The sequence below is a fragment of the Gymnogyps californianus genome, chromosome 9 (assembly GCF_018139145.2).
Source record: "Gymnogyps californianus isolate 813 chromosome 9, ASM1813914v2, whole genome shotgun sequence".
NCBI classification, from domain to species: Eukaryota; Metazoa; Chordata; class Aves; order Accipitriformes; family Cathartidae; genus Gymnogyps; species Gymnogyps californianus.
In genome coordinates, this window is record NC_059479.1 from 24,920,225 (window position 1) to 24,943,545 (window position 23,321).

Consider the following 23,321-nt stretch of genomic DNA (forward strand, 5'->3'; position numbering starts at 1 on the left):
ATGCTCATGGTGTGGACTAAGGCATTCAGCTCCCAGGCTGTACTCCTAGAACTGACTTCAAAGCCGTCGGAGAGCCTGGGAGAAGAGATGGACATCTCCCTCCCTTTAAACTTTTTGGTTGTAGCCAAGCACTGCTGCAGCCCCTTGCATGGGTGTCTCTTCCTTTTTCTCCCAGCTTGCTTCTGGAAATACTGTGTCACCAAATGAGGGGTACAGGAGGAGCTCTGCCTGCTGCCTGCCTGCCAGCCCGCTCCCTGCCACCCACTGCTATCCCAGTGCCTTCTGGGGAGCCCATCTACATGTGACCCCACACCTCGCTGTGGGCTGGTTTGCACAGAGCTTTGAAAGGTCTCCGGTCCCTTGTGGGGAAAAGGGGAGAGGGTCTGCAGCAGAGGAGGGGTGTCGTGGGGTAGGGGGAGAGTCCCATGAGGATCTGGGGTGCAGGACAGTGTTTCTGCCATACCAGTGGACCTCCAGGACTCATGGCAAGGCAGAGCTGCCACCGTGGCCTGGCAGGGACATGCTGGCTGCCAGCAGGAGCTGAATAAACCCCTCGCACCAGAGCAGCGCCCTGTCATTACTCCATCCCCACACTGTGCAGGGTCCTGCCCCTCCCGCTGCCACGTGCATGGCGTGGGCAGATCGCAGTGCGTGTGCCCTGGGGATGGGACATCTCTCCTGCGGGCAGGGCAGGAGCTGCCACGTGCATCCCAGTGATCCAGGGTGGCAGAGACTGGGGGCTACAGCTTCACTTACGCTAAATCTCAAAAGGGTTTCCACCGTGGGGAAGCCCCCTCCACCCCCTGCAGCACCCTCCATGCCCAGTGGTGCTGACAGTACACAAGCAAGGCATATTAAAATATAGTTTATTGCTGTTCTTAGTTTAAAAAACCCAAACAAACCAAAACCCATTAGTAACAAAACCGGTCCCCAAACCCAGTGCTATCAGAGGCAGGCTTGCGAGGACACACCTTTTAGTGCAAAGAGGGAAGAGGCAGTGAGGGCTGGAGGGGGGTCTGCCGTCGCCATGTCCCCACAGGACCCACCACGCTCACTGTACAGTATTTTTTTGCCCATGGGGCTGGCTGGGGAGGGCTGGCTGAATTCACAGGCACTGGCAGGAGCCCTTGGGGGAGCTGGAGATATCGGATGGGGGAGGATGGGATGTCATGGCTGTGCAGAGCGGCTTTGACTCCTCTTGCATCAGCGACACTGGACGGGAAGGCACAACGCTGAGCCAGGGAGCACCAAACCTGCCCACGTATTTCCTACAGACACAGCACTTTGCAAAGCAGCTTTTGCCTGCTCTCTTAGGCTGTCCAGCACTGGGGTGTGGCAACCAGACGGATGCCCTACCCCATGCCTCCGTCTCCCAGTCAGGCACCTGAAGTGTTGGTGGGGACCAGGGAGGGGCTGGAGGAGCTGGAGCTGCACATGGCTGCATCTCCTGCAGTGTCCTGCAAGGCAGGGAGAGGTTTCTTAACTCACAGGAGCCATGCGGGACCTTGCAGCCAGCAGCATGTGGTCCTGGGTGCTGGCACACATGGGAGGGATGCCCTGATCCTCAGCCCTCCATCCTCAGCCCTTCGCAAGTCCCTGCACCTCTTCTTCCCTCCCACAGCAGGTCCTGGCACTTTCGTGCCAGGCATCGTGCCCAGCATCTTCCTGTCCCCATGTCCTAATGGGGAGTTAGATGCAGGTTACAACTCTCTAGCAGTGAGAACAATTTGTCACTGCAATAAACTACCGGGGGCAGAGCCTTTTGGTGTCTTCAGATGGAGCCTTGATGCCTTGGTGGAAGAGAGGGCTTGCCCAAACGCAGGCTGCGGGGTGCTGTGCAGAAGGGCGACCAAATTCAAATAGCTCCAGCCCAGGCGATGTGCTGGGATCCTGGGATGTCTCTTCCCGAGCATACGGGATGGCTGGGACCACATGGGGCTGGCAGAGCTGCTCCGGCAGTGGATGGGGAGGCAGGGCTGGCCCAGCCGTTTGGGGGGTCTCATCTCTTCCACCAAAGTGCCGCAGCAGTAGGCTAGCGCTCGGCTTTTCCCATGACACATGGTCACAGGCCGTGAGACCCGTTTTCGGGGAGGAGGGATGCAGTTGCCACTGCAGCCACGCAGGGACCGGTCCGTACACGCAGTCAGCACTGACGGCGCACGGGGGCTGCAGCCAGCCGGCGGAGGAGGAGGAGGAGGGAGCGGCGGGGGGCTGTGAAGCAAGGCGCTATTTCTGAAAGGCGGGGGGTAGCAATGCCGTAAACCCCCTCCAGTCCCTCCCTCGGCCAGGGTTCGGTTGTGTCAGGACTGCGGAGGTGGAGGGCTCGGCCGGGGCAGTGCTGCCGGCGCACCCCGCGGTGGGGTTAGGTCATCTTCCTGGCGACGCTGGCATAGGTGTGCTCTATCTCCTCGTCCGCGGGACACGTGTGGCTGAACTCATCGCAGGCGTAGGCGTTGTTGAGGTAGCGCCAGACGCCCGTCATGTCCGCTGGGATCTCGAAGTCGCGATACTTTTTGGCTGCAATCTAGAGAGGAGAGGAGGAGGAGGAGGCTGAGACTTCCCAGACCTGGGGAAGACTCGTTCTCTGGCTGGGGGGGGACACAAATACGGTACCCCCAGACCCCTGTTTGCATCACCCTACCCTGTCACCTCCTCTTGGAGTGGGTGCCCCCACCTTGGCCCCGGGAGCCGGTGCCATTACCTTGATGATATGCAGTTTGGGCAGGAGGTTGCAATCAGCCAACGTCAGGTGGTCTCCATCCAGGAATTTCCTCTTGGAGACGGTGATGTCCTCCACACTGTCCTGGTCAATCTCTTCGGGGAGAGGAGTGTTTAGGTAGACATCCAGCCGCTGAAACTCCCGCAGCAGGGCCTTCTCGAAATCTGGGTGGGCAGGGAAAGAAGTGCAGTTAGCCTCGTGCCCTGGGCTCCCAGCACAGCCCAGGGCTGTGCCAGGGTGGCTGAGCATCTCCCAGGCTTTGCATACAGGGAGAAAGCCCTCAGGGCCACACCAGTGGTGCACAGCACTGGACCCTGGCCAGAGTCTCTGCTTCCTGGGGATCCCAGCAGCATCACTCCATGCTCCCCTCCAGGACCCGCTCTCCCCAGCGCCTGCACACGGGGCTGTTAGCCCCGTGGAGCACAGGATGGCCTTCAGCCGTCCTGCCCGCTCCTCCGCTTGCCAAGGAGGCTTTGGTGGGGAAGGCAGCAGCAACCCTAACCTGGTGGCAGGATTTGCCCGCGGACAAAAGCATCTCTCCCCCCTCCCAGCGTGGCAGATCACAGCCCCGCAGCCCCTACCCGCATTTCTTACTGATATTTGCTTCCTTGCGTGGGTTCTTGATGTACGCCGAGAACTTGGCAAAGATGTCGCTCCCCACGTCGAAGGACTCCTTGTACTTGGGGCTCAGGTGCGGATACCTTTAAAGAGACACTTGTGTCAGTGCGGGCAAGGACGGAGGCAGAGATTCAGCTGCTTGGTCCTCAGCTGCATTATCTCCTGGGCCATGGTGCCCAGGGCTGGTACTGGAGGATGCAGGTGACGTTCAGCTGGTTGTGGGAGAACGGTGATGCTTTAAATTACTGCAGCTGCCACCCTGGGAGCTGTATTATCCTGGGTGTTTGCTAGGGGAAAATCACAGGGCAGAAACTCCGCGGTTTGGGGACGCTGGCGGCAGCAGAGCCCTGGGGCAGAGCTCTGCCTGCAGGCAGCTCTCGCCCAGCCCGGAGGACGTGTGTTGGCACGGGAGGGGTCTGGGGGAGCCAGAAGATCCCATGACTTCCTCAGGAACAGTCTCTTGTTTGCTGATGCGTCCCAGGGCGCACTGCAAGGGCAGACACGTCCGAGGAGGCGGTTGACGAATGCATTTGAAACTTCCTCTTTTGCACGCAGCGGGAGGGCTTGCGGCCACGCAGGGCATGGGGTGGGCTGGCTTGGTGGGCTGCGGGCAGTGCCCTGCATGAGCTCAGGGGGGACCGGCCCCCTCCCCGGCAGCCCTGTGGGCCAGCTGTGCCGCTGCATTCAAGCAAGGGCACTTGCTTTTGCCCAGCCGAGCGCACCAGATACAAGCGGGCAAAGGGGGTCTCATGGTCCCCCTCTGCCTCAACACCAACTGCCACAACCAGCTGCAAAACCACCAGCTCCCGGGGGGTCCCCGTGCCTGCAGGGACCTCCCTGCGCTCTCCATCTCCCCCCAGCCCTGCCTGCGCCAAGGGACCGGTGCATTTCCTCCCATTGTTTTCCATCCTAGCCCATCCCCATCCCCTTGCAGCCCGACCCACCGCCTTCCCCCGGGGACGCAGCCCCTCGGCATCACAACCCTGGCCCTGTAGAGCATAGCTGAGGGTGCTGGGTGGGGGGCCAGCCCCCTCCCCGAGCTGGTCTCAGGCACCTCCTAGCACCCTGCCTTGGTTTCCCAATCTGCCGAGCACTACGCAATGCTGCGGCGTGCCCACCGGGCCCCAAAAGGGGGAAGGAGCAAGCTTGCAATTACGTGGGTGGGCCCAGGGTCTGCTCCAGGAACTCCTCGATCTTAATGAAGTCTGTTTTCAGCTCCTTGTTGAACAGCAAGAAGGGTGGGTTGGTGCCCGGCGCTAAATCTTTCAACTCTTCAGGTTTCCTGGAGTGGAGAAAATAAGTGGGCTCAGAGCCTGCAGCCTATCTACGCCCACCAGCCTGCCCGGGGCGAACGGACAAGGCTGAGGTGGGTGTGTGGGAGGGGGCGCAGGACCGGGAGCATCCCCGCTTGCACACTCTGCTGGGTTTGGGGGGCTGAGAAGTGCCCCCCAGCCTCTCAGTCTGCCCTGCGGCGCCTCGGACTCGTACCCGCATCCGGCAGGACAGGGGGTCCCTGTGCCGTGCACGTGTTGGCATGTGGCTGGAGCTCTGTGCTGGCCCACCCCCTGCACCCCACGGCGTGACGGGCAGTGTGCAGGCAGGGACTGTCACCCCTGTCCCTCTCGCGGTGGCATGCTGGCCACAGACCGGGCGGGAAGGAGGAAAATGCTGATGGGGGGAGCGGAGCCAGGGGTGTCTCGCCCCATTGCTGGCACAGGGCTGGGCCGTGGTGCCGTCTCACCTGGTCATGTCCACCGTGGTGACGTTGAACTTGACCCCTTTGAGCCACAGCACCATGAAGAGGCGCTGGCAGAAGGGGCAGTTTCCGATGTTTTCTCCATCCAGACCAGCCTGCCAGGAAAGCAGAGAGACAAGGATTTAACCCATCAGCTGGGCTGACCCAGCCCAGGTGGGATGCCTGGAGGTGGAGAGCCACCAGAGCCAGTCTCGGGAGGAAGGCACATGGAGGGCTTGGCCCGACACGCTGGCATTGCATGCTGCAGGGAGCCCTTTGCAGTGCCGGGGGCTCGGCTGTAGGATCCCCTCCCTGAGCCGTGGCCCTGCTGCCACTGGAAAGCATCGGAGAGCATCCTCAGGATGCCCGGGGTCGGATCCTTCCCGGAAATGTGAGATAGAGCCAGGAGGAAGAGGAGAAGGAGGCAGGGGAAGGAGGCGGAGGGTGATTGCTGACGGATGGGGAGGAAGGGAGGGTCCGCTTGGCTGGGAGGCCAGGCTTGAGAGAGCGGCGAGAAGGGAAATGTGCTCATGTTTGCCAGGAAAAGAGCGGTTTGTTTTCGTGTGCTGTTAGCGTCTGCCTCCAGTTTTGTGTGCATTTAACGAACCCAGACATGACTTCCCCGGGCTGATGATGGCCAAGAACCACCCAAGCAGCCTCCTTGGCCTCGGGGAGGAGAAGGGGCTGGGGGTGGCGGGGCTGTGCAGAGGTGGATTCGCACTGGCATCCCACCCAGCATCGGTGGGGAACGGAGACTCGTGTCAGCTCCTAAAGCTTCAATCGTGTGCAGACAGTCCCTTTCAACCCCTCTGCATGGACACAGCCGTGGCATCTCAGCACTCGGGGCTGCTCTGTGACCAGGATGGGATCAAACAGCAGTGGGGACACGGGAAAGCAAGGAGCATGCACAACCTGCCTGAGTCCCACCAGGGCTCCCTCATCAGGGTCTCACCCAGATGATGGCCATTCAGCAATCCCAAGGGAAAGCAGCAGCAGGTGGAGTGAAGCCCATTTCCTTGCTATGTAGCAGCTGAAGATATCCTTTGCAAAAAGGACTGAAACTCCTTATGAGGAGTTTGGTCAAGAGGAACGGGGCAGGTTTGCCCCAGTGCGTGAAAACGGCACAGATGCTGCTCAGAGAGGGAAGTTGCGCTGTGGTATGAGAGGTAAAATGGCTCACAGGAAACTCGACTTCTTTAAGAGAATTAACTGGTTCCTCAGCTGCCTGTGAACCATGGTCCTCCGGCACACGTGGCAGTCCTGCCACAGCAGGGAGGAGCAGCACGGCTCACGCCAGCTCCTTCACGGAGGGATGCTGCTCCCATGGAGCGGCTTGTGTCGGTGCATGAGCCACGGTGGGATGGCTCGTGCCCCGTGGCTCTGTGCTAAGCCTTGATATCAGCTGGCGAGCTGAAGTCCAGGGGCTAAGCAGGAGGGTGATGAGATTTGGGAGGATCTGGTGGAGCAGAAGTCAAGTAGCAGCAATAACATCCAGGGTGGGCAGCTGGAGGTGGCTCCAGAGCTCGCACCTCACTGGGGCCCCAAAGACAGGATGGCTGAGGATGCTTCATTAGCAGAAGATGCAGAGACCTGTGCCTGGCTCTCCTGGGCTGGAGGCAGTGCTACGAGTCACCTGTCTGTATCTACGGGTGCCCAGAAACCTGTGGACTCTGGCGTGCTCAGCTTCTCCATGAGAGATACACCAGCCTCAAACTCACCCTAAGGGAGACGGTAAACTGATCAAAACAAAACCCCGACACTCTGAGTGGTCAGCTGGAGGTGACGGTCTGCTTTTCCACTGTGCCAACACCTTTTATTCCTTCCAGAGGAATGAAAATTACTTTTAAGCAGTATTTCCTGCACTCAGCTGTCATGAAATGATGCTCCTGAGAAAGGTAACTGGAACTGAGAAATGTATTGATTCTCTGGGATATACCCAGAAGTGAAGCTGAACTCACACATGAGGCTTTTTGCTGGCTATTAATAAGAAATGCTCCTGCGTAGCTGCCACTCAGGAGCATCCCGTGTCAGCTTATAACAAATAAGGCTTCTTTAGAAACAGATAAAATTGTGTATCAGATGTCCTGTGAGGGAGCTGGAGGGGAGAGTCAGAAAACAACCACGAGGGCTACCCGTTGGCACGAGAGCAGGGCATCTCTGCTCCCCTTCCCCTCTCCATCGTCGCTGGCACCTACAAGCCAAAATTAATGCCATCCTTTGGAGCACCTCCAACACTACAGCTCGGAAGGCGCTTTTCTGGCTGCCCGGCACGAGGACCGATGCTTCCCTCCCTGCTCTCCTGAGACGGCCCTTGCTGGTGGCAGAGGAGAGGGTGGGCAGCCAGCCGGCTGCGCTCCCCTTTGCTTTCCTCGCTCAGCACAAGGCTGGGAGCGAGGGGGCTTAATTGCAATTTATCTTGTTGGCCCCACGGGAGCTGTTGTGCTGAGCCAAGGCAGCGAGTGGCTCAGGGTCGCACGAGGGGCAACGGTGGTGCTGGAGGGGACGGTCGGGTGGGCGGCATGTCCCTCACTGGGGCTGCTCCGGGCTCAGGCTGTGCTTGCCTGCTTCAGGCTTCTCTGTGCTTGTCTTGTAGCTCCAGCCTCTGAGCAGCTCAGGCTGGTTTTCCCCTTGTCTTTTAAAAATAGAGAGGTGGGGAATTTCGGACCAGAGTGAAAGGAAAATTAGGATGGCCTCTGCAGGGAAAAAAATTAAGCCAGGCCCATCCTAGGATGCTCAGAGCCAAATCTTTATCTGGAGGAAGCGGAGGGCAGCTCCACCAGCACTCGGGCACTGCTGGGGGGAGCATCGGGCTCTGGCGTGACCATGGGGAGAGCCCTCCGGGAGCCAGGGGAGCTCAGGGGAAAGGGGTTTGGGAAGACTCGTAGCCCCACGCCCTCCCTCCCCAGCAACAGCCAAGCAGCACGGCGGGGAAGTCGTCGCTCTTCACTTCCTTCTCCGGAAAGAGCCTCTTGCCCTGCTCTCCCCAGCCTGCAGCAGGGACCGGGGCGGGGGTGCAGAGCCTGCAGCCCCCCAGACTGACTTTCCTCACTCTTTTCCCCTCCGGATGATGGATAAACCCAGCGTGGGCTAGCACAGCATCTCCAGCGAGGTGCAGGTTTTTAGCCCTAACTCTCTGAGGCCTCACGAGGCTGCATGAGGCATTAAAACCCCAAAGTTACTTAGCAGTTCCTGTGGTTTCCCGCTCGGTGAAACAGCATGAAACGCGGTGGCAGGAGGGAGCAGCTGTGCATGCTTGGGGCACTGCTAAGTGCTCAACACCCACCGGGACCTGCCCATGGCTCCTGCAGCCACCCCAAAAGCCAGGAAGCAGCCTTGGGGGCAGCTAAATGACTCATGGGGCTGAGGGGCAGAGCCTCCTCCCGGGCCGGGAGAGCCCCCCAGCCGGTGGGACGATGCTCTCACCGGCACTACAGCAGGGTGAGAAATTGCCAGCCCTTTGGGGACCGACCGCCCCAACCCGAAGGTGATGCGGGAGCTGCTTCGCACCCTCCCTGTCCTCGCCAAGTTAACTTCAGCATTTGCCAAAGTGAAAGCTGGCAGGGGCGGCATGCCGGTAGGTGCTTGTGGGAGCACCAGCTCCCCGCGTGATTTACGGCTATCACAGGTTACACCAGCAGCCGAGCTCCAGCTCCCCACTGTGATTTACAGCTATCGTGGGTTACACCGGCAGCCGTGTCTCAGGGCAGACCCCAGCTCAGGAGAGGTGCGAGGTGCCAATGGCACGGGAGGGTGCCTGTCTGCAGCCGGGAGCTGCTGTGGCTTCGGTAAAACTGGGTCCTGAATGGCAGGAGAAGGAGGCACAGCATCAATTTGTCTGTTAACAGACAAGCCAGAAGGATTTTTTTTGCGCTAAATTAAGGCGTAGGGGAAGTCCTGACGATGCTGCTGCTTTGTTTTCTGTTTCCCTTCCCTCTGAAAACCCCCTTGAACATGCTGCCGCCATTGCAGTCACCTCACGTATTGGTTTCCTCTTCTCCCCAGCCACTCCGGGGAAAAAGTGGTGCTAGGAAGGGAATTCAAGACCCGAATTACTTTCACCAAGAAAATACACTTGTCTGGATTCCGCTCAGCCGAGCTCGGTGCCTGGCAAGCACCACCATGGCCACAGTTTTGGCAAGGGGATGGGGGCAATCCCTCCTACGAAGGCTCCGATAACCCTTTCCAACACGTATTTCCAACTACGACCCAATCAAGGCACCGCGTGGTGCCCAGGACTGCCGGGTGCCTGCGCCAGGGAAGCTGGTGCCTCCGGCCAGGCACCGTGGTCCTTTCGGGCACCGAGCTGCCCTAGGAGGAGAGGAGCAAAGCCCACGGAGCTGAGAGACTGCAGGGAAACCGCCCTTAAAACCTTGATGTGGTGGCACAGGGAGGCATCGCCCCCCGGCCACTGTCACTTGACAGCGTATCCCGGGACCCCACTGGCATCGGTGCTGGCACACGCAGTTACCAGCCGCCAGCTTCGGCTCCTCTCTTTCTACACCCCACATGTCTGCTGCAGATATTTTGAACTCGAGTGTTAAAATGTTCCAGGGGAAATGTTCAGAAAATTGCTTAACAGGGGAAAAAAAACCCAAACATTTCCAGCGAATAGTCCCCCCAGGCTGCTCTGCAAAGCCGCCCCATCCCGCCCACATGTGGGCACCCGCGCCGGCTCCCCAAGCCGTCCACGCTCTGTTTCGCAACCCTGGCTCGCAGGAGAAGCTGAAGTGCCTGCTCTCAGCCCTCCCGCTTGCTGTTCCCAGGCTGGGGCTTGTCTTATCTGAGTTTCGAGAGGCACATGTGTGCCTGCTCCTTCCTTACACCAGGTGCCAGCAGCGCCGTTCCCCCAGGGTCCACGACCGCGGCGAGACCAGGGCATCTTCTAGGATGCTAGGCGTGACACCCCACCGGTCCCCACGCCACCGCGTGCCTGGTCCCCTCCTCTGGGCACCCGCCTAGCCAGCCTTCATGGCGAGCGATCCCAAACTCGGTACCCATCTCCAGCCTCCCAAAACATGAAGACACCCACGAATTTCCACCGCCTACACCCAGCTGGAGCCTGGTGAGGGTGAGCCTGCGGCGAACTGCCGAAGAGCAACCGTCCCCCCGCCCCGGGACCCACCTTCACAAACAGCTCGATCTCAGGCTCCTTGGTGGCGTTGTGCTGCCGACTCTCCATCCCGGCAGCGTGGGGAGGGACCGCTTGCCGCTCACTGCTGTGGTGAGTTGGTCCGTCCTTTGCGGGTCTCCGGCGGGGGAGGCTTTCGGAGGGCTGGCGGCTCGAGCACCTCTGCTGCACTCGCGCCCCGGGGAGGGCTGGGGCTGGCCCTTTCCTTCCTTTTGAAGCGGGGAGGAGCGATGGGGTGTGCGGCGGGACCTGCCAGCGGGGAGGGGGAAGCTGCGGGGCCTCCCAGCCGTGACTCAGCACGGGTCTATCGGGACGTGTTCACGGGTCCCCTTCCAGTCTATCGCAACCGCCCAGGCGCTGCTCCAGTGCCTCCGAGCAGTGGGCTGGCGGCCCAGGCGGCCCCGGCACCGCTGCCGTCACCTCCCAGCTGGGAGCAGGGGGGTTTGCAGAGGAAGCGTCTCGCCTGCCGCTCCGCGTGCTGCTCCAGTCTGGTCTTGCCCCTTCAACATCCTCCCACCCTTGCGCCCGGACACCGCTGCCCCAGGGCTCGCCACTTCTTTATCTCTTTGGGGTGGACGGAGCTGGCCTTCCCACTGCCTTCCCCCCGACCTCCTGCTGCTGCATCACGGCGGGCAGCTGCCGGGAGGGAGGGTACAGCTCCCCTCCCTGCCCACCACCCCCGGGGGTCCCCCCGGGTGGGCTCCTCTGAGCACCCCTCGCTGCAAGGAGCAGGGGCTGAGCGGGGCAAGGGTTCAGGGAAGCCGAGCGGGGCAGCCTGGCCACCTGCCACCGGCTCTTTGCAGCGGGCCCAGCGCTGCCAGGGCGCAGACCTTGGGCAGGAAGGATTGCAAAACAGCCAAGGAGGGAAAGCAAAGAGGCTGGAGCGTGTCGGGGTGCAGTGGGGAACCCCAGAGCGCCGCTGGCAGCAGCCCAGCCGGCACGGCGCGTGGCAGGGTGATGGTAAGGGCTGTCTCCAGGGCTGACCCCCGGCAGGGCCCCGTTCCTGGAATTTGGGCTGTTTTGCCGGAAGGATGACCAGCTTGCTTTCCTCCCCAGGATGGGAGGGAAACGTTCGCCTTCAGATCATCCTGGCTGCCGTCCCAGCGGAGACGGCTTCCCAGCACCCACGGGCTTAACTCCTCTCTTGGGCGAGTCCCGTCTTGTACCTTGGGACCCCATAGCCGGTGCTGAGCTTTGCACAAAATGGGGATCCTGATTGCTTGACTCGGGCCCCCCCAGCTGTGGTAAGCTCAGACTTTCCTAAAAATAATCAGACCCTGATAAGAAAGCATCCACCCCGAGGCAATTAGGCTGGGAAATGATTTTGCAGGGTCCCGGAGGAGTCTCCCCAAGGGAGATGTTTCTCCTGGGTCCTGCTGCACAGCCCAGAGTGGTGCTTACACTGGCGGCTGCACGGGAGGGGCTGGGGAGCATTTTTCTTTCTGCCCCATCAAAGCTTTTGGAGAACTTGAAACTCCACCCGATGGGACAGGAAACTCTGCCTGACATTCTCATAAGCAAGAGGGATGAATTAACGGCGTTGTGAGTGCCAAGCGAGGCCACGGCAGCACCCTCAGCACGAGCTCGGCACCCATCTCGCTCCCCCCACCCAGCTCCCACTGCGGACCCCCGGGTGATGTGTGCCGGTCCCTGCTGCCATCCCGGCCCCGCCCTTGCTGCCCCGGCCCGAGTGATGCTGAGCCTGCGGGGAGCCACGCCGGCTCCTGGCACTGCCGGCTGCTGCCTTCTCTGCTGACCTCAGCCCGGGGGCAGAGCGAGCAGCTCCTGCCCGTTGCGTTTCCCTCCAGGCTGCCAGCTGAAGCAGCGGGCAGGGATTTAACTCCTGCGGGGCAGGGGGCACAGGGATGGCACGGTGCCCTCCCCGCGAGATGTCGGAGCGCCCGATATCTGTCCCTGGGGAGGCTGTGGGGGCAGAAGGGCAGCAGCAAAGAGGTCCCTGCCCGCGGTGTTTGATGCAGGGAGGGCGTTTGCCTTTTCTGCAGGAACAGCTGCCTTGGAAGGCAGTACAGGCAGCCCTTCCCTTCCTCCTCAAACGGTGAATGGCCGGACATTTGCCGAGATGGAGATTACGGCACACGTGTATCCGGATTTCTGCCTCGCCGTGTCCGTGAGAAAGCAGGGGGCACATTGGAAACCTCGCCAAGCCTCGTGCCTCTGCTTGGGGGGAATGGAGGCAGGAGGGAAGGGGGTGCCGGTTTCTCCGCCAGCAATGGTGATGCCAGGGCACGGCACCCGCTGACCCGCCACGGAGCGCCTTTGAAAACATGTCCGTCCCTCCCCGTGGGAGGTGTCCCTGTGCTGAGAGTGTCCCAGCTGTCCAGAGCAGCCCCTTGCCCTGGGCAGCAGACAAAGAGCGGGTACACAGGCACCCGCCCGGCCCCGGCGCTTGGCAGGGCAGAGAAGTGAGCCATTGTCCCTGCGCGCTGCCGGCCCCGGCATCACCCGCCGCCGAGGACCAGTCCGGCGGAGGCTGCCTGGTGGGACGCATTAGAGCCAGCAGCGGTTGCGGCATGGCCAGGCTGGCGGGGCCAGCAGCAGCCCTGGTCCTCCTCTGCCTGGCCGTGGGGCTGGAGGCCAGCCCGGAGCTCTCCGGTGAGTCAGGGCGCAGGCAGGGTGACGAGGGATGCTGGGGACCGCGCCGGTGTGAGGGGAGGGCGAAGTGACAGCTGGGCTGGAGGGGTAGGGACAAGCAAGGCACAAACCAGTGCAGGCCAGAGGGAGTTTGCCAGAAAACCTGGGGTTTTTCATCCCCACAGCATGGCTGGGATCTGAAAACACCCCGTGCATGTCCCGCAGCCCCGGTGTGAGCGAGCGAGCGGCTCCCCCAGCTGCTGCTGCATTCCCTTGGACAGTTTGGAGGCAGAAATGCAAAAAACCAAATTGTAAGACAGCCCCCGAGCTTTCCTGAGACCCTCCTGGCCATGATGCTCATGCCCTTAGAGCTGGTCCTCGGCTCCCCTGCAAGCCTTTGCTGCTCTGAGAAGGTGAGGGAAGAGACGGGCTGAAGCTCTACCCAGTCCCTGGCCGGAGCTGGTGGCTGTGGTCCCCAGCCAGAGCCGCCCGTGAGCAGGGGGACTGCAGGGTGCACCGCCACAAGGCACAGCAAGGGCCAGATCTTCTCCCCAGGGGCAGCGCCGGTGAGCTTTATAGATGTAGCCGAGGCAGAAATTTGGGATCCTTTGTACCCAGTGCTTAGGATGGTCAGGACGGGTGCAGGCAGGCTGGGCGCCTGGGGGGTGCCGTTCCTCTGAGGGATCTTCTAGAAACAGCCACGCACACCTTCCACTCTGCTCTGCCGGGCCCGGGCGGCGCGAGAGCCCGGCACGATGCCGCCGAGCGCGGCAGGGCGGGCTGCGGCAGAGAGGATGTGATTTCATCTGGGCAGAGCTAACTGCACAACCACACCATCAGGGACTGAGTCAGCGGCACTGGCAGGCAACCGGAATCACTCGCAAAATCTGCCTGCAACCTCCTTGCCGTGGTTTCACCCAAAAAAAAAAAACCCATCTTCACAATTGCTCACCGCCCCAAAATGGTGTGATGGAGAAACCTCTGTCCCTGTGGCACTGTTTGAGCTTCGGTTTTAAAATACAAACCGCCGGTGCTGCCAGAGGGCATGCTGGCACGGCAGCTGGCATGGCAGCAGAGGAGGGTGCCTGCTGCAAGGCAGGCTGCATTTGGGGAAACCCATTTGTCCCCCTATTCCTCCCCCATGTCCCCCACCATCCCCAGGATTTGGCTCAGCCCTCTGTGCCCAGGGCTGGCCCAGCAGCGGGGGGTTTGGGCAGCCCCACTGCCAGCTCTCTCTGGGATGGGCAGGTGAGTTTGGAGTTGGTGCCAAGCAGAAGTCGAGCCCCAGGCGTCTCTGGAGCCTGCACAAGAGCCTGGCTGCTGCCGCAAGCGTGGAGCTGCTGCAGGGGATGCAGAGGAAGGAGATGGGGGCCGGCAGCCCGGGCAGGGTCCCGTGCCCCTCATGGCCCCCAGCACCCGGTGATATGGGGCAAGCGGAAGAGAGGGGCAGGACGGGGCTTGTCCTGCCCTCCTCTGTGTGGGCACTGCACCCCAAGGGGCTGATTCAGCTCTGTGCCCTCCAAGGAGCATCTTTGCATCTCACTGGAGCTTTGACCTGGCTAAAACAGCTTGTCTGCTCCCATCCGCCCTCCTCCACCTCTCCTCCGGCGCGCAGGGCAGGGAGCAAGGGCTGGCTTGCGCACGGCTGTGGCCCTCCCGCTCCCACTCGCTCATCCCACGCTTCCAAGGAGAAATGCCAGCAGCTGCCCGCATCCAAGGGAAAGATTAACTCCGAGCGGGAGCAGCTCCCAGCCACGTCCGCTGACATCTCCTGGGGTGCGATGCTGGCCGTGGATGCCAAAGGGTTAGTGGCAGCAGGGAAGGTGAAAGGGGCCCTTTGTGCAGCTGAGCCTGGCACTGGTTTGTGGAGGGACAGAGGGAGAAGTGTGGGGCCGGGAGCCGGCGCTCCCACCTTCTTGTATTGGTTTGGGGGAGTTTGACACGCTGCGGGCTGGGGGACGGGGTGCGTGTCCTGCCCTGGACCCCAGCACTGGGCTGGGGCTGGGATGCAAGTCCCTCCAAGGACCCCACAGCTGGGGACTGAGGTCTGTGACCCACCCAGCAGCCCAGGGTCCTGCCTGGCAGGTACCGGGTTGCCTGGTCCCCACCTCCCAGCCTCAAAATGATGCTTCCCCTTTGCTTTTGTTTTATTCAAAGGCCTGATGCAAACTGCTCTGTCCAGGGCCCTACACATGATTTTTTGTCAGCTTTTCCTGCTTCCTCAGCCTCCTCCAGCAACCGGTGCCTGCTCAGAGCACCCCTGCCAGCTTGCAGAGCTTTTATTAAAACAGCTTCCTCATTCAGCCAGCAGCCAGCACAGCTGATGCCAGCCAGAGCTGATAGCTGCATGTTAAACCTCTTAAAGGCTGGGCAGGACAGCCCCACCTTACTGTCCCTCGTGGGGAAAACAACAGGGTAAGTGGTTTGGGACACAAACTAGGCAGGATTAAAAGAGAGAAATACCCCACACTGGGAATTCAGGGAGATACCAGTCGGAAAGGCCATGGGCTGGGAATGGCTTGCACCGATGCACTGGGCTTCTCGGACAGAGAGACCCGGGGTCAGCTGGGCTCAGATGATGACTTGGTGGCTCACGCCCATCGATACCAACCCAGCCAACTGCAGGAGCTCGCAGCAGCCACTGGACCCTTCTCTCCTGCAGCTCATGGCTCGGCGTCGTGTGACAGAAAGCATCTTCCTCTCCCCGACTCCGGTGATCATCTCTGGCTCATCCTTGCTTTCTCCTCCCCATGTCTCCATAACAAGCCTGATTTTCTCTAAACCCTCGACTGCTCCTCATGGGATTCTTCCATACGTATTTTTTCTGACCTGTCATCCTGCCTCTAGCTTTCGCTTCCCTTTGCTAACCAGCTGAGCTACTCCATGCTGCTTTCCAGCCTCTTGGCTGCAATGCTGGATACAAGATTTGCTGCAAGCCCGCCTTCTCTGCCGCAGCCCCACTCTGGTCCTGTTTGCCCCATAAGTGCCCCAGCCCAGGACGTCCTCACTGCCACTGGCTGTCAGGAGCCCAAGCACTGCCACCGCCACGGTCCCGGTGTCTCCTCCGGCCAACGCCGCCCATGCTCTCCCCTTCCAGGGTACCTGCGCAAGGTGCTGAGGAACCACACCGCCCACACCTGTGACGGGGAGCAGCTCCTCATCGTCTGCCCTCGCAAGACCACCATCAGCATCCTCGGCGCCTTCTACGGGCGTCGCGTACCCAGCCCCAACCTCTGCCCCAGCCCTGGCAATGCCTCCCAGGAGAGCACCGAGTGCACGTCCACCACCGCCCACCTGGTAAGGGCGGGGGGTCCCAAGGGACCGGGCTGCACACCCCTCCTTCCCCAGGTCACTGGGCTGCCTGCTTGGGCTGGGTGGCTGCAGGCAGCGCAGCCTCCCCGTGCCCCGAGGGAGGCTGCTGCCGTCGGCATCAGGATTCACCCTTGGGGTCCTTTTCCCGGAGCACTTTTGGGAGATAAGGGTGGATGAGACCTTCTGCGGTGGGTCCCAGGGTGGGGCAGCCCTGCCAGAGGAGCCTGGCAGGAGGCACTGCTGCATCCCGAGCTGGCTTTTGGAGTAATCCCGCAGGACGCAGCAGGCTCTGCGGAGAAAGCCCTGGCAGCTGGGACTGGGTCCTGGGAGAGGGGTGGTGCAGCAGCCAGGGTGCCAGGCTCGGGAAGCGGGACAGGGGCCCACAAGGGATGCTGCGCTCAGCCCTGCAGGTGCATCCCTGGGGTTAGCACAGAGCTCGGCTCTTCCCCAGCCAGAAGAAGCACCCGTCCATGCTGGCAGCTCCCAAGAAGCGGATTAATGAAGCAGACCCAGAGGAGGATCTGTTGATTGCAGTAGCCAGCGCAGGGAGAGGGGAGGAAGGCAGGGGCTGGCAGAAGGGAAGGGAGCTCTCCAAAGCTGATGCCTGGGCTGGAGGAAGCGCTCACCAGGCTGCTCCAAAAGCCCTGTAGCCTGCTCCGCGCTGCGGCTGTGCTCGATTCCTCTTTGTGTTTGGGGGAAAACCCTGTGCCCAGTGAGGACATCAGCCCTCCACTGGCCCCACACATGAGACATCATGAGCAGCTTGAGGAATGGGGCAGAGAGGAGCTGGGAGGGATGTCAGCCCTTGGCATCCTGCAGCTTTACCCTGGCTTCTGGCTCTCCATGCCAGCACGGCTGGCCTCAGCATCCGTGGCCCTGGGATGCCTTGGACCAGATTGGCTGTTGCAGCTGGCAGCAACCCAGTCCAGGCATCATAGCAGTCACTTGGGAGGGAGCAAGGAGAGTAATAACCCTCATTCTGCAAAGCCTCGAGCACGTGTCCTTTGCCCACCAAACTCCTCCAGTTCTCAGCAACTTCAACCTTGGCTGAACACTGGAGCCCCATGACCCCCTCCTCCTGCAGGAGCACCTGGGGCTGGAGCTTGCCTTGTAGGCACGGGAGCCTGGTCGCTGCCTTTTCCGGAGCCCTGCTCGGCCAGGCAATGCTCCTCGGCCCCAGCTGCAAGGCCCTGGTCCAGCTACTCAGCTCTACCCATGGCTGGGGAGACACTGCACCCACCAGCTGCAGGAGAGCGGGTGAGATGGGCAACACGCCGTGCCATGCCGGACACAGCGCACGCGAACCGTGCCTGCCTCTCCCTCCTGCTCATTGGGCTCTGACAAACCCAGGGCAGCCAGGACGTGCGGTGGATGCTGGCAGGAGGGTCCCTCGAATGGGACAGGATTTCATGTGCATAGATTTCATAGATTTCATTTCTCTATTCCTGTTCCGGCTCCTTGCTAGGGCTGGGGCAAAACCGCAGCAAACCCAGCTGCGTGCAGCTGCCTGTGGGGAAGGAGAACATGGAGCCGGAGAAGAGGAACAAGAGCTGAGGGGCCAGTTCCCTGCTCTGGGAGCTTGTGAGGCCTTGCTGCCCGGTCCTGCTCCAGCTGCAGATCCCCTCCTGGCATCCTACATGTCCCAGGAGCTCTGCAAGCGCCGAGCCAGACCATGCTGGCATGGCACCAAGCCGGCCCCGCAAACCACCCTGCAAACACAGGCCAGGGTCCCCAGAGCTTGTGTGTCAAGCGCAGGATGGGGGATACGGCCCGGCACAGGCGTTTGGACACCGAAGGGCAGGTCTGTGAGCAGGATCTGTGCCGGTCAGGTTTGCAGCGAGATGGATTCGCTCCACCTGGGGCACCATGATCGCATGGGGCTGAGTTCCCCAATGCCTGGAGGCTGCTGTTGGAGGAGAAGGGGCGTCTGGAGAGCAGAGAGCAAGGCTGCTGCTGAGGCTCAGCTCTCTTTAGGCAAAACCTGAGGAGAGAGATTAATTGCATTCCCTCCTCAAATTTCACTCCTGGCAGGCAGCGAAGACCAAGAGGAGGCTCAGTCCTCTATGGTGGGCTGGGCGGGACAGGGACAGAGGAGGGGAAGGAGAGATGAAATGGGGCTCCATCGTCTCAGGTGATGGGATCCCAGGGCCCGAGTCTCAGGGCAATTTCCCAGAGGGGCGGCAGCGAGGGTCGGGAACAAGCCGTGGCCCCGCTCCCCCTGCCCGGCCGCCAGCAGCCTCTGCTCAGGCGGTGGGTTTGCTGCTGCTGGGGCTTGCAGCATGCCCAGCATCCCAGGAGGATGCTGGGGGCCGGGAGCCACAGCCCCGCGGCCAGCCCAAGCCCAGGCTGCCCGGGAGATCCCTGCCAGAGCCACGGGCCCGGCTCGGCCACCCCGCGGGTCTGGCAGCGTCGCCCTTGGGCCGCCGCGGGCAGGCAGGGACCGCGGGCAGCGGCAAAGGCCACCGCGGTCCCCCGCGGGGACGCTGCCCGAGCAGCCCGGTGGTGTGAGCCCTCGTCCCCATCTTGTGGCCGCGCGTGTGCATTGCACGGAGCCCTGCTGGCGTGGGCGTGGGCGTGTGGGCGTGAGCGCACGGAGCCGCGTCGCCGTTCACGCCTGCACGGGTGTTGCACGGAGCCGCGTCGGTGTGCACACCTGCACGGGTGTTGCACAGAGTCGTGTCAGTGTGCGCGCCTGCACGGGTGTGCACTGGGCCATGTGAATGTGCGCTCGTGCATGGCTGTTGCACTGCGCCATGTCAGTGTGCACGCCTACATGGGTGTTGCACGGAGCTGTGTTAGCGTGCATGCCTGCACGGGTCTTGCACACGCATGGCGTGGTGTGGTGCTGGCCTGCGTGTCGGCACAGGTACTGGCAGACCTGTGCCGGCACACAGCTCTGTGTGGGTGCAGGGGAGGAACTGATTCGGGAACCAACACGTGAAGCAGGGTGACTGCGGCGGGGGAGGCGTGAGCAGCCATAGGACACCTCTGCGGGGTGAGAGGCCATTTCCCTGAGCCTGGTGATGGCACCGAGGGAGAGGAGGCGAAAACAGCCTCAGGACTCCTCACCCATCTTCACGTCTGTCCCGCTTTGCTCTCCAGAAGCTGCTGGCTGAGTGCCAGGACCAGCAGTGGTGCCAGTTCTCCGTGCACAGCCAAGTCTTTGGGCCGGACCCGTGCCCTGGGACACACAAGTACCTCATCGCTTCCTATAAGTGCCGGCCAGGTGAGGTGGAGTGGGGTCTGGGCAATGCTGCATGGGCTTTTCCCCAGCCTCAGCTGCTCGGAAAGGGGCAGAGAGGGGAGCCGAGCTGCTCCTGTATCTTGCAGCCCTCCTCCAGCCCTGCCCTTGGCAGCTCTCAGACCCTTGGCTGGGCTAAGGGAGGAGGGGGCTGCAGGTGATTCGGGATGCATTGGAACGCTCTGCGATGTCGCTCCCCAGGGAACCATCGGGTCAAGACCGTGTGCGAGAATGACAAGCTGAGGCTGCAGTGCCGACCAAAATCCATCCTGGCCATTTATTCTGCAAATTACGGACGATTCCTGCGGGGCAAACCAGAGTGCGATGCCCTGAACACTGGGGGACCCCATATAGGTACTTCGGAACGGTTCGAGCCAGAAATGGGGCCAGGAGCCATGCAGAGAGCGTGGCACAAGTATGCCATTGGGCTATACCTGTGCCCCTTGGCCCCAGCTGGCTGGTGCCCAGTGGGCAGGGGCAGGCAGGTCTGCCCACGGGTCCGTACCCCATGTCTTTGCAGAGTGCTTGGCTCCGGATGCCCTGCGGAGGGTCTCCAAGAAGTGCCACCGCAAGGGGAACTGCACCGTGGCTGCTGACCGGGCCACCTTCGGGGACCCATGCCTCCCCGGCACGAAGAAACAGCTGCGCGTCTCCTACACCTGCGGTGAGAGCCACCCGCAGGGCTGGGGGCGTGGGGGCCACCGGCTGAGCCCCTGCTGTGCCCACCCCATGCCATGCAGGCAGGGGCGCAGGGCTCCCTGGGGAGGCAGGGGGCTGCTGAGGATGAGCAGGGTGGTGATGCTCGGTGTGTGCTCTCCTTGCAGTGCCCAAGCAGCTGCTGGAGGAGGTGGGCCCTGACACCTCGGACCCCTTCCTGCTCTCGGACTACATGCACGGTAACGTGGGGGGGAGGCTACACCAAAAGCAGTGTGGCATCGTGTCCGCGCCCGGGTGAACCACCCCTTCCATGGCCTGTCTGCGTCCCTGGTACCCACCGCTGGCATGAGCCCTGCAGCTCCAACTCAGCATCGCTGTCCCATGGCTGAAACCACCCATCGGTCGGTGCCCATGTCTGAGGGGCTGGAGAGATGCAGTCTGCTAGGAGCAGGGGAGACAAGGACCCGCAGGGGAGCATCCCTGCGGGCAGAGGAGCGCTTGTGCAGGAAGGAAGGAGTGTGGGGTGGGGAAGGAGGCAGTCAGGGGCAGGCAGCCGGGCAGCGGGGCGCTGGGGAGCACCTCATGTCTCAGCCTGCGTCCCCTTGTTCGCTGCAGGTGGCTGGTACAAAGGGCCCAGGTTCTCCAGGCTCCGGGAAGACCGGATGATTTTTACTAGCTCTCTGGCAGCTTTTGCCCACCTTTGGGGTACGTGCCCTCCCCTACTCTCATGCAGCACCCAGGGGAGCAGGATGGGCTTGGGAGGGTGGCTCAGGTCCCGTGATGGCCCCCGCTCAGCCTGGGGCTCGGCTCAGAGGCAGCCAGACCCCAGACCCCTCTGGCAGGGTCGGCAGGCACACGAGGGAGGAGAGCACCAAGCGCCCATGCTGGGTTTGGGGGGGCCACGTAGGGTGGGAGCTCAGAGGTTGAATGAGCCCTGAGGTCCCACAGCATCAGCGGTCGCAGTGCTGCTGCGGTCCTGCCCACGGACCTTCCTCCTCCGACGGGCTGAATTACCCACTGGGTCTCCTTCCTTCCTACCCTGTCTGCAGGGGCACTGACGGAGAGCACCTCTCTGCGGGCAAAAATTTCCCTTGCCACAGGAAAATACTCATTTAAATCCCTGGCAAGATGATTCCTCCCCCTGTGCTGCCTACCCTGCATCCCAATGGAGGTTTCCTATGGGGAAAGGGGCATTTCGGGACACTGGTGGGTGCTGATGAGGCTGTGGGTGACGCTCCCACGATCACTGGGGCAGGGTCTGTCCTGCCCCTGCAACCTGGGTGCTGAGGGCATCCCTGCTCCCCTCCTCTTCCTCCCACGTGCCCGGCAGAGGCAGTTTTCCAGGCACTGGTACCCCGCAGGCTGCGGAGGCGGTTTGTACCCTACTGTCTCTCTTTGCTCTTCACCCCCCAGGCGTCCCAGAGAAAGTTGGCCTCTACTTTCTTTGCGGGGTCTCAGGAGGCCTCATGGTTCTGCTGTGCATCATCAGCCCCAAAACGACCTTCCTCCAGGAGGTGGGGGAGGCTCTCAAAGACCCAGAGCTGGGGAGCAGCTCGGAGCTGAGCAGGACCAAGCTGCGGGACGAGCAGGACGAAGACCTTCCCGACGACAGCTCCTCAGACTCCTCCTTCCGCCGCCTCACGCGCACCTACCGGGCCACCGACAGCATCTTCAGCCCTGAGCTGACGGCAGCCATGGAGGGAGCGGTGGAGCACCAGGGCCGCGGTGGGGAGGAGATCTGGATGCCCAAGGAGTCGAGCCCGTACGCCATCCACAAGATCAAATCAGCCACCAAATAAGAACTGGAAGAAAATGGCTGGAGAGCAGCGGGGGGAGGAGGCTAACTGGGATCTGACATCGGAGATACACAAGAGTTTGGGCTCCTCGGGGGGAGTGGGCATCCCGAGTGGCAGCAGGGCCACGGCAGCCCCAGGGTGGCCATCAACCCACTGCTCCACCAGCCTGGAAACCTCGAACCTGGGGGTAAGCTGTGGTCCCTGGGTGTGATGAGGGGCTGCGGGATGGCTCGTGGGGCCACTGGCTCCTTTGTTGCAAACACGCCGCTAACCCTAAGCTAACCTCCCCATTCTCGGCTCGCATTGGCTGGCTCTAGTACTTAACCCTGCTCAGCCACGCCGAGCCCACCCTGAGCCTTTCCAGGCTGTTTGCTTCTGTTTATTCTTGGGTGCTGGCTTCCAACCCTGGTGCTGCAAACACTCCCCAGCACTCAGGCAGCGTGCCGGCGGCGGAGACACAGAAATGGCCAGGACGCGGGGAGGATGCAGGCAGAGCGGGTGGGAGAGTGCCGCAAGCATCACCCAGCACAGCCCTACCATGCCACGCACCTTGCAGCCCTGGTATCCCCAGGGGAGCTGCACCCCGGGGCTGGGGCAGCCGGCAGCGTGGGACGGCGCTGGCTCTCACCTCCCTGCGGGCATTCGGGAGCTGTCACCCTGCGTTACTCTGTGCTTTCCTTCATGCTTCCCCCACTGGCAGGAGAGCCCTGGGGTTAACTTGCTGGGGCTTTTTCCAGTAAATAAATGCAACAGCTCATAGATAAAATGTCCTTCCCTGACCTCTGCCATTAATAGTGAAAAGGGAGGAAAAAGGAAGCGGCAAAGCTCAGCCCTCCCTGTGCAGAACAGCTCCTTGCCTCCCGCCGGTGTTTCTGGCGCTAGGCCATGGGGAGCAACAAGTTGGGCCTGTTTTAGCATGGGAAAGGATAAGGTTTTAGCCTGGGGAAGGGAAAGGGGGGAAAAGCAGTCCATGTGGATCCCATGAACGACGCTTCCCTGCCCTTGCTCCTTCTCTTGAGCCTAAGGCTCTCTGTCTGGTAAGCAATCCTGGAGCAAACGTTCCCAGATGCCATGCAGAGGGGCTTCTCGGCAGCCGCACGGTGCCAGGGAGCCAGGCTGGGTCTGGGGGCTGCTCCAGCTCCGAAAGGCAGCGCGGGCTCTGTAGTGCTGTGGGAAGGGGCTGGATGGAAGCAGCGACCCAGCTCTTCTCACGATAGGGAGATGCTCTTGAGCTAGCACGTAGCGGGGTCTATCTTTCTATCAGCCACCGCATATGAAGTGCTTGGGCTGGGTGCAGCAAGGGAGTGCTGTGGGGGACGTCAGCGCACCCCTTAACCCAGCTGCTGGCGTTGGTGGTCTGCTGGGGGCTGGGGAGGCACCAGCCCCATCTCTGCGGCCAGAGCCATGCCATGCTCGGCAGTGGATGCTCTCCCGATGCGGAGCCGAGTGCCATGGCAATGCAGCAGCCTTGCGCTCCCGCTCCAATGAGGGGCAGCAATGACTGGCGTCCTGCCTGATTTGGG

At 61.8% G+C, this 23,321-nt stretch overlaps 2 protein-coding genes across 2 annotated transcripts; one reads left to right on the plus strand and one right to left on the minus strand.

Moving 5' to 3' along the window:
• Positions 1–1,630: 1,630 nt before the first annotated feature.
• On the minus strand, positions 1,631–10,362 carry CLIC2 (chloride intracellular channel 2). Its single transcript, XM_050901878.1, has 6 exons — positions 10,195–10,362; positions 5,079–5,188; positions 4,494–4,619; positions 3,314–3,420; positions 2,702–2,883; positions 1,631–2,524 (listed from the first exon to the last, which is right to left on the minus strand). The coding sequence occupies exons 1-6, from the start codon at positions 10,249–10,251 to the stop codon at positions 2,363–2,365; spliced, it is 744 nt and encodes a 247-aa protein (XP_050757835.1). The 5' UTR covers positions 10,252–10,362; the 3' UTR covers positions 1,631–2,362.
• Positions 10,363–12,731: 2,369 nt separating this feature from the next.
• LOC127019819 (protein eva-1 homolog C-like) lies at positions 12,732–21,801 on the plus strand. Its single transcript, XM_050902049.1, has 8 exons — positions 12,732–12,813; positions 15,890–16,089; positions 19,207–19,330; positions 19,547–19,699; positions 19,866–20,009; positions 20,170–20,241; positions 20,618–20,707; positions 21,416–21,801. The coding sequence occupies exons 1-8, from the start codon at positions 12,732–12,734 to the stop codon at positions 21,799–21,801; spliced, it is 1,251 nt and encodes a 416-aa protein (XP_050758006.1).
• Positions 21,802–23,321: the final 1,520 nt, after the last annotated feature.

Bases quoted from the DNA above. Each gene is read 5' to 3' on its own strand.
- CLIC2 (XM_050901878.1), bottom strand. From the start codon at position 10,251: ATGGAGAGTCGGCAGCACAACGCCACCAAGGAGCCTGAGATCGAGCTG. The intron at 4,620-5,078 runs GTGAGACGGCAC...TCTCCACTCCAG, and splicing joins ACCACGGTGGACATGACCAG to GAAACCTGAAGAGTTGAAAG. The intron at 3,421-4,493 runs GTAATTGCAAGC...GTCTCTTTAAAG, and splicing joins CAGACCCTGGGCCCACCCAC to GTATCCGCACCTGAGCCCCA.
- LOC127019819 (XM_050902049.1), top strand. From the start codon at position 12,732: ATGGCCAGGCTGGCGGGGCCAGCAGCAGCCCTGGTCCTCCTCTGCCTG. The intron at 20,242-20,617 runs GTAACGTGGGGG...TGTTCGCTGCAG, and splicing joins GCTCTCGGACTACATGCACG to GTGGCTGGTACAAAGGGCCC. The intron at 20,708-21,415 runs GTACGTGCCCTC...TTCACCCCCCAG, and splicing joins AGCTTTTGCCCACCTTTGGG to GCGTCCCAGAGAAAGTTGGC.